The 19,986-nt window shown below is 44.4% G+C and overlaps 1 protein-coding gene across 1 annotated transcript in view; it reads left to right on the top strand.

Moving 5' to 3' along the window:
• ARPC1A (actin related protein 2/3 complex subunit 1A) overlaps window positions 1–11,519 on the top strand; it is a 66,820-nt gene extending 55,301 nt beyond the window's left edge. The window contains exons 5-10 of the mRNA XM_073546677.1: window positions 182–289; window positions 449–661; window positions 7,576–7,651; window positions 8,094–8,287; window positions 9,575–9,665; window positions 11,261–11,519. Coding sequence (XP_073402778.1) covers window positions 182–289; window positions 449–661; window positions 7,576–7,651; window positions 8,094–8,287; window positions 9,575–9,665; window positions 11,261–11,299 — 721 coding nt within the window. The 3' untranslated portion in view covers window positions 11,300–11,519. The remainder of the gene's footprint in view (window positions 1–181; window positions 290–448; window positions 662–7,575; window positions 7,652–8,093; window positions 8,288–9,574; window positions 9,666–11,260) is intronic.
• The last annotated feature ends 8,467 nt before the right edge of the window (window positions 11,520–19,986 follow it).

Below are 19,986 nucleotides of genomic sequence, written 5' to 3'. Positions count from 1 at the left end.
GCATCTGGCATATTCAGGCGTAAAGTGCGGTCTCTGTACTCAGTAAGGAGACATGGTGGCACTGCTGTTCTGTGCGCATGAGACTGGTATAGTAATCCATCTACTACACATGGTAGTCTTTACGTCTGTGAATTATTGTGGTAGAGAAGACCACATTTTCTAACTTAATTTGTTCCTATAGGTGGGTGAGTAAACACATCAAGAAGCCAATCCGATCCACTGTGCTGAGCCTTGACTGGCACCCCAATAATGTGCTTCTAGCTGCTGGATCCTGTGACTTCAAGACCAGGTACAATGAGATTGCAGTCTTCAGATGTGACATAGACACGACGCTGTGTGCATGAATTCACAGAATCTGCCAGTTCTTAATATTTTTCTAGCTGTCACTATCTTTTAGGGTGTGACTGTAGCATAGATTTTCTTTCATTTGGACTGCTTGCATTTCCAGGGTGTTTTCTGCATACATTAAGGAGGTTGACGAGAAGCCCGCCAGTACTCCATGGGGATCGAAAATGCCTTTTGGCCAGCTGATGTCAGAGTTTGGAGGAGCAGCTAGTGGTGGCTGGGTTCATAGCGTCAGCTTTTCCGATAGTGGAAATCGCCTGGCTTGGGTTAGCCATGACAGCATTGTGTCTGTAGTTGATGCATCGAAAAACATGAGGTAGGTTGCCAGGTGTTGTATGTCTTGTAAAGTCCTAATATGCAAATAAAGTCCGTGGAGCCTCATTTAAGAGTATCAAACGCGGGACTAGCCAGATCTTCCTCCAGGGAAGGACCCACCATGGTGGTTTCCGAAAGGAGCCACTCCTTGGCTGGGTCCTTCCCTAGAGGAAGATCTGGCTAGTCCCATGTTTGATACTCTTAAATGAGGCTCCACGGACTTTATTTGCATATTTGTATTTCTCAGGGAGCAATGCACCTAAGATTTCACTGATTGAGCGCCTTTGCTGGCTGCCGCAGTGTTTTCTTTGACTGGTCTCCCTGAGGTCAGTGATTGTTTCGTGATGTTGTAAAGTCCTAGTGACTGCAAATTACTGTGAAACCACTACTCAGCAGTACAAGTGAAGGGAGGAAGCTTTGTAATATCGTATTAGAGAAAAAAAACTCCCACATTTATCAGTCACTTTTTTTGTCCTTCTCTCTTAAAGAATCACTCCTATTACATTTTGTATTCATTAAATTTGTGTATACGTGTGTAGTGTAAGCGTGTTACTATACTTGCCCACCACTGCCATCTCCGGTGCCCAGTGCTGTTCTGCTTCTCTTCTCAGTGACATCAGCGCTCTGCGTGACCCAGAAGTGACTTTTACAATGTAAGCCTATGGAGCGTCAGAAAAAGGCTACATAGGCTTACAGTCAAAGAGACCTTCGGCTCAAGCGTAGAACATAGTGGGAGCCGGCTAGTCACGACTGCGGTGACATCACTAAGAGGAGGAGCGGAAAGGTGCGGGATCCCGGAGAGAGCAGCTGGGACTATATTAATACACTCACACTACGTTACATGCACATATCTAATGAAGTAAAAACTTAATGGGAGGGCTTCTTTAAGGCTTTATTTTCCCATGACAAATATATTAATGAAGAAGCATGTTGGATTGTGTGGAGCAAGCAAGCGTAAAATTGAAAAATTGACCCATTATTAAGGGGTTAATTACACTTTCTCTATCGCTTCATTGGGGGACACAGGTAACCATGGGTGTATGCTGCTGTCACTAGGAGGCTGACACTATGCAAATAAAGTAAAAAAAACTGGCTCCTCCTCCGTAGCATACACCCACTGACAGGCAGGAAGTACCTCAGTTTAAGCTTAGTGTCTGTAGGAGGCGGACCTAGATCTAACACCAGATCCGCAGTGTTATTTCTTTCACAGGTTTCTGTGTGAACTTATTAATCCTTTTCCCTTTGTTTTTCAGATACAGCTCGTCGGGTAACAGAGTGCAGATTGCTCACCCTGTTTTCCCACATTTAAGCGACCGAGAGCAGTGTGGTGTCACCCGCATCACCCAATCTCGGACCCGCTGGCAGGACTTGTCCCCTGTCCCCCCTTTGGAGTGGTTCAGGGCGACTCTCGGTGGCCAGTCCTTGCTTTATCCCCTCCTCACCCCTCTCCTCGGAGAGGGCTGAGAGGAAGACGGAGGTCACGAGTGGTGGCCTTCCCCCTTTTTAATAAGGGGTCGATACCGTCTTCTGCACCATCCGGAGACGGTGCGGGAAGGAGGATCTTCATTTCCAGGACCCTCTCACTTCCGAGGGCTCCTGATGCAATCCTCATCTATCAAGAGGAGCCGGATTCAAGCAGGTGGTAAGCCAGCGAGCCCCCCCACAGCAGCTTCCTCCGGCAGCAGCTCCCCCGTTTACCGATGTATAGGTCCCCGCTGTAGACAGCCTCTATCCTCTCTAGTCCACAGGTTCAATTTTCGCGCCTTTTTTCTCATAGCGCGCGGCCCTGGCATTTTGCAGGCTTTCTTCTTCTCTTCGGCCATTTTAAGTCAGGAGCACGCCCCCCTCTCCGGCATGTCTCCTATCAGCCGCCTTTATTGACCAGACACGCCCCCCGCTTGGCGTGTTTAGTTTCCCTAGCCATCTTCTATGCCGGACACGCCCCTTGGCGTGCCATCTTATTATCTCGCTCTTTTCCACCGCCGGGCATCCCCCATTCTTCTGCTCATCATCCCCGGCGCCAGCGATTGGGCCGTTTGCAGGTCGCACACGCCTCCTCCACTTGTTAGCCTATCAGGCCGCGGCTTCATCTTTCGCGCTCCTTCGTGCCCGAGGGGAGGCGGCGCTGGGTCAGATAATCCTGGCTACGTCCAGGACACGCCTCCCAGCGCAGCTCCGGCCGGATAACGCCCATCGACAGCATGGCGCTTTACCTGTCTCTCCCTGGCAGGTCCTGTCACTACTGGCGCCCCCGCTGTGTCAGCCATTAGGAGGGGCTCTTTTCTTTGGTTTTCGCCGGCCGGCATATTAGCCTGAGATGGCGCGGCCTATCTGCTTCCTTCTGCTAATTGAGCCCCCGGCTTTGGGCCTGCTCTCTTGCCAGCCTCATGCCAGTCAGTGTCCCTCGGCCAATCAGTGTGTGCCCTGAGCATTTCCAGGCCAATCGGCCATGCGCCTTGGGCTTAGCCATGCCCCCTCCCGATGGCCTCGTTTTCTTTAGTCAGTGAGTGGGCCTCTCTAGCCCTCTCTCCCTGTCACCCGAGACATGACCCCAGTATAGCGTCTCAAGGCCTGCAAGTTAGCATCATGCACTATCTGTGGATTTGTGCACTGTCTGTCGCCATCTGCCGCAGGACCCAGAGGGCACAGCAGGCAGTGTGTTCTGTCTGTAGCAGCGGACGAAGATTTGTGCATCTCCAGCGGGCTCAGCAGGCATCCATCTCTATCCGGCACAGGATCTGAGAGACACTGCAGCCTGAGCAGCGACAGCGCCATCTCGGGTTCAGGTAGGACCAGCCCAGGCTGGTTGCCTTTTTTCTACCTTATAGGGACTTATCTATCCCCGGCAGCAGTCTTCGTATCTCCCTTTGGCCACCATCTGTATAACAGCAGTAGCCTTCTGACCAGTCTGCATTGTTTTTGCCCGTATTGCAGCTTTTCCACCGTGTCTGCCCTATAGCAGTCCCCTATCGTCCAGATCGAGAGCACTCACCCCCCTCCGGAGTGGGCTGCTGCCATGTCTGTCATTATCCGAAGTGACAGAGGTGTTATAGTCCACGACCCACGTCCTGGAGCGCCTTTTGCATCAGTCTACTGCCACCAGTGCTCCGAACACCTTTTATGGTGTTTCGCACGCACCTGTCTGCGATGTCCACAAGGACATATCTGGTATGGAACAAGAGAAGCGAGACCAGGTCCCTCGGCATCTGCCTGGAGGACGGCACTCCCCTCCCTCCGGAGTGGGCTGTTGCCATGTCCCAGCCGGTCTCCAGCCTGACAGTAGATTCAATTTTCGGGATGAAAGCACTCCCCTCCCTCCGGAGTGGGCTGTTGCCAGGTCTCAGTCAGTCTCGGACCTGACTAGAAAATTCACAGTCCCTGGTACAGGTCCTGGAATGTATGCGCATCTGTCTGCCGCCACCTGTGCCCCGAACACCTCCCATGGTGATTCACATGCACCCGACCACGACCTTCACAGGGACAGATCAGGAGAAGGAATTAGGAAGCGGACTCTGTCTAGCTCCTCATCCCGTTCATCGGGCTCCTCTGCGGCATCCAAAATGCCCCTCTCTACCCGTTCCCCCTCCTCGGAGGCGGACGTTGGGTCAGATGTAGCTTTTCAGTCATTGTCTGACTCGGAGGTGGATCAGACTTTTAGGACGCGGGACTTGGTAGATAGCCTTATTTCGGCTATTGTTCAAACTCTCGAAGTAGAAGTGGAGCATGCGGCTGCTCAGGACATCTCTGTTTCATTCAGGCGGTGAGACGTCCATCCAACATTTTTTCCCAAAGAGTTTGAGGCTACCACTTCTAGACACTGGGAACTTCTCGGCAAACGCTTCCCGGGACGAAAACGTCTCGACGTTCTAGACCTTTTTAGTTTAGACCGTGTCTGCATTTGGTCCGATCCCTCTAAGGTGGATCTGCCTTTTTCACGCTTAGCCTCTCAAACTGCTCTGTCCAGCCCTGATGTGGCGTCTCTCAAGGATGCTATGGACAGACATTGTGGCCTTAGCTGTATCTGTCTTAGAGGCGTCATGCACTTCTCTCTGACCTAATTTCGCATCTTCTTGAGGGCTGAAAGCCATATCGCCCAGGGCCAGGATTCTTCACAGGGAGATTATGGCGGCGGTTCCTACAGAGGAGCTAGCAGATCTAGCTCTTTTGGACCAAGCTGGTCCAGATCCCTTCTGACGCCACCAGAGGTGAAAGCACCTCTCTGCCTTTCCTAGGGCGGTTCCGTCCAGCAGGACCGTTCTCCTTCACAAAGGGAAAAAAGGAAACCTTCCTTCAAGCTATTCCTCACTGTAGGCCTAGGACCCGTCTCTTAAGTCCTCCGGATCCCCCTATCATAGATTCTCCTCTAATGATGGGTCACCCCTACCTCGGTTTCTTTCCAGGGTGGAAGGCAGGTTTCTTCTTTTTCGGAGACTTGGTTGTCGGCGGTCGACAACGCCTGGGTCAGGGTGATCTTTATACCCGGCTACAAGATGTAATTTTCTTTGCCCCAGGAAGACATTTTTCCTTCCCGCCAATTCAACCCTCTCATGGGTTTTCCAAGCCGTCTCGTCCCTGCCTAAGCTCAGGTGTCGTTGTACCCGTTCCTTGGCACAAACGTCTTTTCTGGTTTCTACTCTAACCTCTTCGTGCTCCCGAAAAAGACGTTTCTTTCACCGATCTTTGACCTCGAGCAGTTGAATTGCCACCTTCCGATTCGCTCTTCAGAACGGAGTCCTTGCGCTTGGTGTTCCCCTCCATGGAGCAAGGGGACTTACTTTACTCTGTGGACATCCAGAATGCTTTCCTGCACATTTCTATTGTGTACGGCATCGAAGGTTCCTTCGGTTTTGCGATACAGGACCATCTTTACCAGTTCACGGCACTCCAGTTCAGCCTGGCATCCGCTACCACGGCCTTCAGAGGTCATGGCGGCGGTCATAGAAACGGTGTCTTATGCCCAGCTTCACACAGTCCCTCTCTTCCTGGACACTGTCCATCTCTGCCCTGCACAGGAGGTCATTTCTCCTCCCGCTCTGTTGGCAGATCTTCAACATCGATGCCAGTCTTCAGGGTTGGGAAGCGGACTTCCTCATTCTCGCAGCGCAAGGTCACTGGAATGTTCATGAGACCCTCCTCCCCATCTGTCTCTTGGACATCAAGGCAATTCTTCTTGCCCTCCTCCGCTGGCAGTCTCTCCTAGCAGGCAAGCCAGTCCGCAGTCAGTCGGACTTTGTCACAGCTGTGGCTTGCATAGTAGTAATAATAATAGTATTTATTTTTGTATGGCGCTGGCATATTCCCATTTTCCGCAGCGCTTTACTGTTTGCACACATCATCGCTGTCCTCAATGAGGCTTACAAATTAAATTCCCTATCAGTATGAACATAAGCCACCAGGATGGGACTCCCAACTCACGGATCAGGGTAGAGGTAGCAATGATCCTGCGTTGGGCAGATGACCATGTCCCCGCCATATCAGCCGTCCACATTCCAGGGGTTCACTACTAGGAAGCCGATTTTTTTTTTTTTTTTTTTTGTGTATCGGGGGTTAGCGTCAGGCGAGTAGTCTCTCAACACCGCCGTCTTTGGCTAAATTTGTCAGAGGTAGGGCATTCCGGATGCCCACCTAATGACTTCTCGAACGAACCAAAAGGTTCCCCGGTACGTTACCAGGTTCCAGGATCCGATGGCTGTTGGCTGCGACGCACTTGTGATTCTGAGGTCCCAGTTTCAGATGCCTCTTCATTCCCTCCTCTTCCCTTAATCACAAGAGTCAAAAAAAAAAAAATATCAGAAGGGTTTCCAGTAGTCCTGACAACTACAAGCTGTTAAGTCAGACCTGGTACCTGGAGCTGGCGTACATGCCTATGGACGCCTCTGGGGGCTGTCCAGACCGTCCAGATAGTCTTCCGCAAGGTCTCTCTTCCGCCACATTTTCACAGTCGTTTAAGTTTAACGCCATGACCTTGAAGCCTACTTCTGAAAGGGACTGGAGTTTTTCCCATCAGGTCACTCTCGCCATGCTTTGGGCAAGAAAACCTGCATCCCCAAGTTTCCACAACAGTTTGTGAAGATCTGATTCAGGTGGTGTAAGTACGACTATTTGGTTCCATTAGCCTTATTGGCTACAAGGGGAGATATCAGGGGAGTTCTGAGTTGGCAGCATTATCCTGCCGTCCTCCGTTTCTTTTTCATTCCACATTAGTGCAGACATTGTCCTTTCTTCTCTAGGTCCTTCCTGCCCCTCTCCCGTCCATACTCTGGATAAATCCTGGAGCAGTTTCTTGCTAGGCCTCGGCTTTAGAGGTTGCAGGGCCGGGACCTAGTCATATTTGCATGCCAAAGTATTACAAAGATCATACTTATGTCTAGTCCGATGCAGGCCTACGAAGGAAAGGTGCTACAGGCGGCGGTTAAGCACCGGCCGGCCTTAGTCCTTTTTTCTCTGCATTCCTTCCGTTCCCACCCTTGGGGACTGCTTTAGGACGTCCCATGGTTACCTGTGTCCCCCAATGAAGCGATAGAGAAAGAAGGATTTTTGGTACTCACCGTAAAATCTTTCTTGGAGCCTTCATTGGGGAACACAGCACCCTCCCTATTTGTTTGTACTGGTTTTGGGCATACGTGCCTTGGTTGTTGAGCCAGTACATATGTGGAGTTTGTTGGTTGCTTCTCCTACAGCTTTAACACTTAACTGAGGTACTTCCTGCCTGTCAGTGGGTGTATGCTACGGAGGAGGAGCCATTTTTTTTACTTTATTTGCATAGTGTCAGCCTCCTAGCGACAGCAGCATACACCCATGGTTACCTGTGTCCCCCAATGAAGGCTCCAAGAAAGAGATTTTATGGGGAGTACCAAAAATCCTTCTTTTTCATGTATAATATACCCATATTTACTGGACTATTTCTGTTTGCAGTGTTTCCCAGCTGAAGACTGAATTATTGCCTCTGCTAAGTGTCATATTTGTGTCGGAGAACAGTGTGATTGCAGCTGTAAGTACCTTTTTGGGGGGATTTTATGTTAGAAAGCCGCAAACTTTTTCAGTTCCAAAAAATTGCTGTCAGGAGGGACGTTAGCTATTGCTGGATGTGCTACTGATGTCTGATTATGGGAAGTGAGAGTAAAGTAGCCGCAGCACTGGAAATACCACTTTGTCGCCTCACTGCTCCCCATGGCTTTTTTCCAGGTAGTGAATAGTCTGCCAGTGATGGGCACAATGATTTTTGGAAGTCAGACCCCTGCCCATCACACATTGATACAACACCACAAGGTTGTTGTGTGTAAGACTAACTTTGTACTGTATTTTATTTTAATCTAATCTTTGGCCAAAGAAACAGTTTAATAATTGAAAGGGATAAATACACATAGTCACTGAAGATCTAAAGGAACCATGCTTTACTTTGTAAGTGTTTAATCCAGATTCTTGTGCTTTAGGGGCATGATTGCTGTCCCATGCTGTTCACCTATGATGACCATGGATCACTGACATTCGTTTCAAAACTGGACATTCCCAAGCAAAGCACTCAGCGCAATATTTCTGCCATGGAGCGCTTTAGAAATATGGACAAGCGAGCAACCACTGAGGACCGCAATACCACCCTGGAGACCCTCCACCAGAACAGCATAACGTAGGTGTAAATGTGCGATGGAGAGAGGCCTGTCCTGGTGACCAGCTCCTCCAGTATGCTATTTACCTGGTAATCTGCAGGAAATAACATAAATAATGTCAGGCAGGATTCCTGGAAGCACAGCTGCAAGGACAAAATTAAGCTCTATCCTGCAGCCGCTCGCTTTCAGTCATCCATGCGGTGAAAAGAGCATTTTTTTCATTCTTCGGTCCTTGGAGCTTTGTGAGGGCTTGTTTTTTGCTGACCAAGCTTTTTACTGATACCATGATGTTTTGATCACTTCTTATTTCATTTTTTATTTTGCATTGACACCCCCCCTCAAAAAAAAATTGATGTAAAAATGTTTACATTTTATTAATTTTTTTTTTTTTAAATCAGATAAGTTTTTATTTAACCAAAATACAAGGTACAAAACAATAGAGCAAAAATCGCAATGAGAACAACATTAACAATGGTCATTAGTTTCAGAAATTCCCTCCTCCTCCCCCCATTACATACAAGAGAAGCAAATAATGCATGGTGTAACCTAAGATCAGTTACATTTTATTAATAATTTTATTTTTAATGGGGGGGAAAAGGAGGTGATCCAATTTTTTTTTATTTTCTTAATCTTTAAGATATTTTGTTTTTACTTGATGATTTAGTTAATAGTCCTATTAGGGAATTTGAGTTGACAATCTTCTGATTGCTTCTTCTATATAAATCAATTGTATTGCTGTATATAGTAAAAATCACAGTTTCCTTTTGAAACCAGTCAGTCTGGGTTTCAGCAGAAACAAGGTCTTCAGCAGACCCCTGGCTGCCATAGCAAACAATTGGCGCCAGCGATCGTTTTGTGGAGCGGCTGATGGACACGTGAATTAGCGCACTGGCACAATGTAAATTATGCTGTCAAGTATTGGGGAGGGGAGGGTGGCTTTGATTGTATTATTACAAGATATGTGAATTGTTACATGTATATTGATATCCACTGTTTATTGTTTAAAATCTTTTGAAACCTAAATAAAAATAACTGGTTTAATTAAAAAAAAAAATTATGCTGTCACAGGCAGCAGCATTTAACAGGTTAACAGCCATGGACGGAGCTCAGCTTTCAGAGGCAAAGCTTAGTTGTGTTTCCCAACTTGCCCCATATATATATTGCAGATGTCTGTAAGGGGTTAATTTAATCTTTTGGATTCAAAAGTGCAACTATTGCTCATTTTGGTATTATTGGTATTGAATTTTGTGGATTAAATGATTATGTATTGCAAATTTCATAATTCATTCTGACTTTTTGTCTTGCAGCCAGGTGTCCATTTATGATGGGGATAAATCTGATTGCCGTAAGTTTTGCACCACGGGCATTGATGGCGCTATGACTATTTGGGACTTTAAGGTGAGTTTCAGCAGTCGGTGCTTCTGTATTGTAACTACTCCAGATCCTCGGTGGTTATTCAGTAAGATAAGGATATGTTTAAAGGGTTTGTAAACTTTGCATTATGCTGTTCCTGTTTTACATAATTACATAGGTTGAAAAAAGACCTGGGTCCATCCAGTTCAACCTTCCTCCACCATTGGTACATATGGCCGGGAAAGATGTTACCCTAAGTGACAGGTGGAATGGTTTGTCACAGTGTTTAGGGACACAGGAGAGCTGACAGGTCTCCTTTAACCTCTTATCGACATTTGACGTACTGGTAGGTCCTATGCCGGCTCCCTGACCTTGATGTGGGCTCACACTCCAAGCCCGCATCTTTCCTGGCAGATGATGGTTGTGTTATTTAGCCATCATCTGCGTCTAACAGCTCCACTCCACCTGTGGCAGTTAAGCTGTTAAATGTCACTGTCAGTTTGTGACAGCGGCATTTAACATGCATTGTCAAGGGGGCATCATTCCACACTCGCATCTGCACACCCGTGACGTGATCATGGGGCACAGATGGGTTGCCATGACAGCTAAGGGTCTGTTGAATACCCCTGTGCCCGTCATCGCGGTACTCTTGTGAAAAGCAGCCTTTAGCTGCTGTTCTTAGGAGACTGGTCTTTTCACTATACATAGCAGTGCCAATGCAATGCCTGTTTGTTGGGCTCTCCATGCATGTGTTGTGTGTCTGTTACACATCCGTGACACATGCAGCTGCGGCGCCGAACAGCTGATTATCGGGAGCGCTCCAGGTATCCGGGTTCCTGAGGCAGCTATTCGGTAAGCGCTATAGCTATTCGGATAAGTACTTATCCGAAGCTATTCGATCAACCCTAATATTTAGTATTCCTGCTTTCATAAAAGTCTGATCTATTAAATTACTAATCTATCAATTACTTTGGTTGGTAAAACTGCATAATGAGCAAAAAAAAAAAAATCAAAATGCCAAATTTGTCTTTTTTCAGCCTCAATATCATTGCAATAAAATGTAATAACAGGTGGTCAAAATATTGCATCCACCCCAGAGTGATATCAATAAAAAACATAGACTCAGGACTCAAGAAAAAAGCCTTCACCGCTCCATATCACGAAAATTGAAAACATTACGGCACTCAGAAAACGGCAGCGCATATCATTATTTTTTTTTTATAAAAACTATACGTTTGGCATCTGTGTAATCGTACTGACCTGTAGCATCATATTGCCAGGTCAGTTTTACTGTAAAATTAATACTGTAAATAAGAAAAATGATTGTGGAGTGGCATTTTTTTCGCTGTACTTGGATTTTTTTTCCCGCTTTCCAGTACATCTCATGGTAAAATGTATGGTGTCATTCAAAAATACAACTCGTCCCGCAAAAAGCAAACACGGCCATGGGGATGGAAAAAAAGAAAGTGAATCCTCTTTGAATAAGGGTAGGGAAAAAATCTCCCGGTCAGTAAGGGGTAATAATGTTTGTACATACAAGTCTTTTAAGATTAGCCTTGTCATGTATTTTCAGACATTTGCTCCTTATAGATTATTATTGGTAAAATGAATTGTCTTGTCATCTGTTCTCAAACTTCTAGACCCTGGAGCCTTACATTCAAGGCCTGAGAATTATGTAAATGATGAAGAAGCCTTACTGATAAGACTCGATGAAGCATCGGGATCGCCAGTACCGTACACCATGCAGGAACGTGCGCTGAATCTTCACTGACCAGCTAGCCGTGAATAGAAACAATTTTTCCTATATTCCTACAAAAGTGTAATTCCAGTTACTTGTCTTTGAGAGAGCCAAGCTCATGTCACTGAAAATAATGATACAATTAAAATATGAGATCTTCACTGGTTGGTATTCTTTCATATATACTAAGGAACATAAAATACATGCATGTATTCCGGAAATGCCTGGCTCAGTAATGATCCCACCCAAGACATCCACAGCAGCAGAGTGAAGCCCCGTCTGATTGATATATACCACTGGTAATTTATCCTTAGAAACCTATTTCTGGTCATATAACCTCAGCAGGCCAACATCCAGCAGTGCTCCCCCTATACGCAGGATCTTCTCACATCAGAAGCAGAAGGGTCTAACCAGACCTGCTACATTTGTGGTGCATTTGCTCAGCTTCATGGTATTTTCTGTACGGAATTTCCAAAGCTTCTGTGCACAAGACATAGCTAATATTTTATCTTCTCTGTATTACATAATGGTTTCAGCGACGGGTATGCGGTGGGTATATCAGGTCACTTGGCTTGGATGCCTGCCATGGAATTCCTGTTTTAGGGAGCTAAAAAAAAAAAATCAGATCTCCATTTTGGTTTCATAGTGGATTGCTGGAGAGTAGTCTTCCTTTCCTTATGGTCATCCGCTTCACTTGAACATTGTATTACCTTTGGTAGTAGCCCAGCCACATTTTTATTGGGTTGCTATTGAAGGATGCAGGACTCTGTAGTCTAATTTTTCTAAATCACTTTTTGGGGTGTATGATAACTGACAGCAATAACCACCCGAGGTCTGGGAGCAGGGTGCACTAAGCAATGCAGCCTCCAGCTCCACCTTTGTAGCCATGGTTTTCCATGCAGGAGCGAGCGCAGTGAGATGGTACAACGCTGAAGACCGCTGCAGGAGGACGCTGCTCAGAATAGTGCAGCTCACACCATAGATCGTATTTGCTCTGTGCTGCAGGTTAACAACAAAAAAATAGATGAGACAAATTAAGAATAAAAACATTGTCCTGCAGAGGCCTCCATTATAATCGTTGTTCTTTTGAAAGTGCGTTGAACAATCAGCTTTGCAATTTGGGAGAACTTCCAGGCCTAATATTTCAACAAGCTGAATGTTGCTGAGGCAGCCATGACTGCTAATAAAAAAGGAGAAAATGTTTTTCTTTTTCTTTTTTTTTTGGTGTAAGTGTTCCAAGTAGATTAAGACAATTATAGCGTTAAAGATGTAAGCGTAACAACTATCAAGCAACCAGATTGCTATATAACCGACATTGCCAAAATGATGCCCCTATTGCATCTCTCAGTGCCAACCAAATCCATGACTGAATTTGCTCCAGACAAACAATGTGCAAGGGCCTTATTTGCAACTAAGCACTTGGTCGGTATTTTGAATCTTTTAATAGCAAAAACCAAGAGTACATTCTAAACACATAGAGAAAATATTGTGGAAACATTTATACTTTTTTTTTTTTTTTTTTGCATCAAATACTGGTTTTCATTCTGACTGGCAGCCTCATCCCATACCTGTGTCTGGGATAACTCAACGTATCCCAACACATCCACCTCCTGCTGAGGTCCCCCCAGTGGTCCCTGTGCCTCAATAACAGGGTGGAAGTTGCTGTTTTCTTCTATTATTGCTTCCTTGTGAGTATTTTTTCCAATATAAACATGAGGGTGATGATATTGTTGATGCCATATTTGTCCCTACTGACAACTTGAGTAGGTGACTCGCAACCCTCATCAGCTGTCAATGGCAGATTTGAAAGAATCCATACTCCAGCTTACCTCCTGCATGATCTCATCAGTCACCACCACTTGACGCTGCTTGTACAGATGCTCTAACCTATCCTGTGTAATTCCATCACGTTGCAGCATCACAAATCAGGCGGGCTCAGGCAGATTATTCTGTCTGCATTTTGTAAGAATGATTGCTACCAAAAACACTAGTGCAAGGAGATGTCGCAGGAGAACAGCTTGTACTTTTTTTTTTTTTTAACCAATCAAGTACTTTTTATTAAGGCATATATCAAAATGTAACACAGTCTGACATAAACCCAGACAGATACCAAAATTACAAAGCAGATTGAAACATTTTCATTTAACATGAACTAGCCCCTATACCCAGTCCCCACCCCAAACCCCTTTCTACTATGCTTCATAATCCAACTGGTACATCTCCTCTTGATAAATTTATACCTAGCTGGACAAAAGCTCAGCCGCACAAGTCCAAATTGCGCAGAGGTAATTAACTGACTCCCAACCTACTCTGCAAACAGCTTGTACCTTGCTCAGATTGCTTTTCTCACATGAGCACATGCTGCTTCATGTGCTTTTGAGCAGTGCAGTTCCTAGTTTACTTGAACTCTGGTGCGTTCAAAGCTTATATTCCTCCTTTACATTGTAAAGATAAACAAGGAAAAGAATTCTCACACCCAAGATGACTGTACATAGGACGCAACACCACTACCAGCGCTTTCAGGTACTGTTGATCTTTTTATTCATTTTTTTTATAGCGCCATTTATTCCATGGTGCTTTACATGTGAAAAAGAGGCATACAAAGACAAGTACAATAAACATGAGGAATATAAGGCACACACAAGTACAAAAGGAGAGAGGACCATTCCCGTGAGGGCTCACAGTCTACAGGGCATGGGTGAGGATACACTAGGAGAGGGAAGAGCTGGTCATGCAACGGTTCAGTAGACTGAGGATCACTGCAGGTTGTAGGCTTTCTGAAAGAGGTGGGTCTTCAGGTTCCTTTTGTAGGTTTCCGTGGTAGGCGAAAATCTGATGTGTTGGGGTAGAGAGTTCCAAAGTATGGGGGAAGCACGGGAGAAGTCTTGTATGCGGTTGTGGGAAGAAATAACACGGCAGTTGTGACATCTGCTTTTGAGCTGACCGCAGAAGAATCAGATCTCCACGAGGAAGATATTATGGCCAGATATCAACTCCATTCTATATCACTGGTGCCACCACTTTCCCTTCTCTGATGACATCACCTCCTCATCACCGTGATCTAGTTTACAGGTTCAGTCTACCACATATTCATCAACATCATAATTCCTGACTTGGTTGACAGCTGTCTTAGTATGGCAAATATCCTGAGCTCCATGGCATCCTCTAGATTTCAACCTCTACATTAGCTCTGAATTGGGGTGCAGAACTACCTCTATTGTCAATACCCTTACCACCAAAACACAAGCTGCTGGTTATGTATATGATCTGGTGTTAGATGGGAACTGATAATGTGTGATTGGTGAGGACATGGTGTAGACGTGGAGTTTTTCCATGAGTGGGCGGTGTGACTCTGGAAGGTTGGAGGCGGAACTGGGGTGGAGACTCAAGGATGCCCCAAAATGTTGCCAGTATGGGGCCCTGAAATTCCTGGTGGCAGCCCTGCCTATATGCACAGAAGATCCTTTGTTCACTTCTACAGGAGGTTTGGAACAATCTTTTTGCTGACTTTCTTCAAAAACTGTGCAAGTGTACCTAAAAGAATTGATGCTGTTTTGAAGGCAAAGGGTGGTAACACAAAATATTGGTTTAATGTAGATTTCTCTTTTTATTCACTTTGCATTATGTTAATTTTGTAAAAAAAAATTCTTCCTGTTTTCAGTCATTAAAAATAAATAAAATCCATAAAAATTTGATTTATCCACATATTAAATAATTGACTAATTTATGGTGTTAAAAGAAATATAAATCGAATTTCCAAAATTGTGGTTTTATGATTAACAAGATTGTTTCTGTACATGCCATAGGTGAAACCCCCTTAGTCTATATGCCTGAAAGAAAAACCATTCAATAAAAACATAAACTTCTCCATTCCTTTATTGATCCTCCTAATTTTTTCCAAAAAGAATAAGTTTGATCTAGACCAAAACAGCCTGGGAAAAAGAAACAAGACAAGAGCTATTAAATTCTAACTTTAGAAAGGAAAGATCCCATCTCATCAAGGCAAGAAGATCTAGAGTGTTGTTTTTTCCCATATTGTTCCCTCCTAAATGAACTATAATTAAGTCAGTAGTAGGCCATTTAAACGCTGATTTCCTCATTTCTGGAATCAATTTCATTACCCTGACGCTGTGTCATAAGCCCTGTATTGAAGAAGAACTAAATGAAAGGTTTTCACTATAGGACCACTAGCTTGCTCTCCTCTCGGCACAGTGTATAAATGAATGTCCAACAATCCATACTAAAAGAGGACCTAGAGAAGCGAATATTAACAATTACTAGTCAAAGTTCTGGACGAATATACAGTTTAAATCTTCTAGACTCCCATCTACCAATTCTCACAATTTTTTTTTTTCATCCTGTAAACCTAATCGGGAAGCTTCTGTCGCAGCTTCTATCCTGAAAGTTTGAGATGTAATCTTTAAATTCTCTTTCCATAGCTTAGTCAAGCATTTTTTAGTACCATATTACTTTGGTATATAGTGGCTGAATGATCGAACAATGGGCCCGGGACTTTAGGACTCAGTTCCAACCATTTTTTAGCATTAGCTAGCGGGCAAATGGCGGAATCTGAAATGGGGACCTATCTAATAGATACGCCACTCCCAAGCTGATGTGTCTTGGATTTCCTTATAAATAAAAAGGGTATGTGAAACCTTAAATGACATATCAGAAATGAACAAACCCGAAGGTTTAGAGGTTTTCTTTAAAGAAACTAGTTCATCCACTCTAAGAGCAGCAAAAACGACTAAACAAAAAGCTGAACTAAATAAGCATGCTTCACTAACATTTATGCAGATTGAATTTAACACTAAGCAAAGGTCTTTTAATAAATCAAAAGATGTTGGGCATCTATCATCCACTTTGTTTATACCTCTCTTGAACCTTTTAAAAAATCGCTTTACTGGGAATAATCCCGTTAAAGGGGGTTTTCCTGCAAGTTTTAAAAAAGACTACAGCCACTGACTTACATAAAGCTGAATAAGACCACCCTTTAATAACTGAAGGCTCAGAAAACCTCAACGCTGTCTTGGGACAAGAATCTGCTTAGTCAAAACTGTTCTTGATGCAAAAATTCACCCACTGATGCTATGCGGTTGAGTAGTCAGCCCATATTCTATTAGGGATTTTTCTATGGAATTAACCCCAGACTCTATTTCCCAAGGATGATGCTCCTTCCTTGTCAGCTTCCGGTGCCAGCTGGTGGAAATCTGACCACTGGTGGTAACAAAGGGAGTTAGGAATTAGTATATTATCACTCATAGATAGCTTGGCTTTAAGCTAAATATTGTATTTTAAACAGTATAATCCTAAATGCCCAACTATTTTTTTGATGACAGTATGTTAACGGAGAAAACAAAGCCCTGGTTAATTATTATTGTTATTTATTTATATAGCACCATTGGTTAATGGATAAGACTAAAATTCTTCTCTTTTCAAGGAAAGAGACCAGAGGTAAATTGATAGCAAAATTGAAAAAAGATCAAGAACTGCTGCATTTCTTGAAACCTTATTGCAAACCCATTTCTCAGGCCATTCTTGAGCTGACCGATGAGAAAAGCAAAAAATTTCATAGCCCTTATCCTTATCTGTTAAAAATAGCAAAGGTAGAGAGTCTGCAGAAACAAAGGGTCTCTGCCTCAATACCTGCCATTAAAATTTGACAAGAATTCCTGCCAAATTTTAGTATCCACTTTTAATTCACGATCTAGTCTAATGTGGGAACCTGAAGTCTCATAACCTTGTGATGTCATAAAGGCATCTGGAAAAGACTCTGCCCATGGGAATAATTCTTAAACTTTGCCCTAACATGCCCAAAAGACATTGAACATCTTGTAAAGTGACTATCTTTGAAAGAAAAATTTTCACGACAGTGCAAAGTTTTAAGATCTTATCAGCGGGAAATCTACACTCCCTTTTGGCTCAATCGAATGTTATACCAATGAAATCCAATGACCTAACAGGATATACAGTTTTCTCATAGGCGATGGTGACCCCAAAATCATTACGCAGAGAAATTAATTTGTTGAGGAGATCATGACGTACCTGGGAGTCAGAAGGGGTAATAAATAAAAAATCGAGAATGTGGAATTTTACACTTTCATTAAATTCATATTGAATGACCCAATGTAAAAATGGAAGAAAAAGTCTCAAAATATAAACAAGAAAGGGAAAAACCCATAGGTAAGTATTTATCGAAAAAGAACATTATCAAAATAGAAACCTAAGGAGTTAAAACCAGACAGATTTACTGGAAGGAGTCGAAATGACGATTTAATGTCGGATTTATACATTAATGCATTCCGACTGTATTTAAGGATATCAACTGCCGAGTCAAAAGAAGTATAATTGACCGAAGATTACGATTTGTCAATCTAGTCATTCAAAGAAAAAACATGTGGAAAAGACAAATGGTGTATGAGTCTGAAAGAGTCAGACCCTAGCGGAGAAATGTGAAAATTTTCAAATAGGGGGGTGAGGAAAAAGGACTAGCAATGTGATTCTCTTTAAGAATTTTAGCTCTTTCTACCTTTAAAAGGAGTTGTTTAAAACTCATTGGAAGAAACTTGGTATTGCAAATCCCTACTCTCCAGATCTAGGTACTTGCCTAGCCATGGTGACATTGTTTCCAAAGTCACTGGGGTCAGAGCTTTTAAAACTCGATTCCTCGCTGGCATTCTGCTGGGTGTTTTGGGATTGCTTTTTAAAACATTTGGACATAGGGTGTCCCCAAACCCCCCCCTCCCCCGCAGAATGAGGCATTCATGCCGAAACCTACAATTATAGAGCCATTTGCAAGACGTTTCGTTAAACGCAAAGCCCCTGAATTTAATGGTTGCTTATTAAAGAATGCCTCTGTGGGAGCATTAAATTAATCAAACCCTTAACACCCCAAGTAACATTTGGATGAACCTCTAACTTCTGAATAAAAGCATTGTCATAAATTAGCCATGCCATTCTGTCAAAGTTACGATAAGCTTCAAGAATTATGTCAATATGCTGAAAAAGCCCACTACAGAAATTTTTCGCCAAGGACAGAAGAGTAAATAGAAAATGCTTGAAGCCAGTTGTTGAAAGATTTTTGCAGGGCTCCTCGCTTCTTATCCTCAGATTCAAACTTATCCTTTTTTTAATTTACCCTGCTGATCTCTGTGACAGGCAATAAACTGAACAGGTCGACATAATTCTTGCTCCAAATTTGCTCTTTGATGGAGGCATTCAAATGGAATACTAAAGGGGATAATTCACAGGTCAGAGCCTTCTTCAAATGATCCTCTGGTATGCCAGGTCTAGCCTGCACAGGTTGTAATTCAAATGCTGCTTATTGGGTTCAGGCAAAACAGATTTAACTGAATTACACAAAGCCTCAGCCAGCAGTCTTTTAACTAAAGCTTTCAAGTCTTAATGAGACAAAGACAGGGGCACATGGGGAGTCTCTCCCTTCCTGGACAGTCCTTGTTCCTGGTCCATATCTTCTGGCCAGCCCGCGCTTAAGCCCGAGCGTGGCTGTGGTGGAGCTTGTGGCTTCTGTTGTGGGACACAACCTCGGCTGCAGAGTTTGCCTTGCCCTGGGCCGCCGCAGTGCTTTTACGACCGCGGCATCTAGATGCATCTTCGGCAAATCCTGATGATGTCGCCGGCACCGGGTCTTCATAACGCAGGAGATCTCACGCTGGGCTGCCAGATTTCCGAAGACGGTGTTGCGGCTTCCTCGCACACATTTCCTGTGCGCAGCTCACAGCACTTGCTGAAGATGTTGGCGGAGAATAAGACACCCTTGGTCTGTGAGTCCTCTGAGCACTCCTGCTTCTCTGGGACGCCAGTGGTGTTTCAGCTGTGGATTGATGAGGGGAAAGCGATACAGGAGGAGGAGAAATAGCTTCATGAGGCTAGTTTCACATTAGCATTTTTTTGCGCAGCGCATCGTGCGCATAAAAAACGTAACGAAAAATGCAAAACAAGCGCGCTTTTTTTTAGCGTCATGCGTACGCTGATGCGTCAAAAAAACAGCGTTGCTTGCGTTTTACATGCGTTTTTGCATGCGTTTGCGGTTTTTATGAGCATGCGTTTTTAGGTGTGACATTTTTTCCATTGTCTAGACCACATTCCAGACTTCTTTACCTCAAAAACGCATACGTAAAAAAACGCAGGCGTGCGCAAGATCATGCGCACGCATGCGTTCCCATAGACTTCAATGTGTTGTTTTTGCGCATTCCGTGCGCAAGCGTGTGCATGCGTGTTTTTTGCCGAGACAGGGCGGACCAAAAAATGCAACGTGTTGCGTCTGGCGCGCCTGGCTCGAAAGACAAAAAAACGCATGCGCACGAAAACGCAAGTGTGCGCAAGACCATGCGCACATCATGTTAAACACTGGTGCGCATGCGCACGATGCGCTGCGCACAAAAGCGCTAATGTGAAACCAGCCTAAGCTGCTGAGGTAGGGTTTATAGCTAGGCAGCTTTTTAGCCATTCTGTTCCGACCAGTTCCCCTCCCCTCCACACCAGCTGCTGAAGTAAGCTGTCATTCTTCTATAATCGTTATTCTGACAGGATGATGAAATAACTGGCAGCACCTCAGATTTTTATACCTTTTCACTTCCCGGTCTTTTTCAAAGCAGCCAATCAAAA

This window comes from Dendrobates tinctorius, unplaced genomic scaffold (assembly GCF_039654945.1).
Source record: "Dendrobates tinctorius isolate UK_male_01 unplaced genomic scaffold, ASM3965494v1 ptg000150l, whole genome shotgun sequence".
NCBI classification, from domain to species: Eukaryota; Metazoa; Chordata; class Amphibia; order Anura; family Dendrobatidae; genus Dendrobates; species Dendrobates tinctorius.
This window is presented reverse-complemented; position numbering and strand designations above follow the sequence as displayed.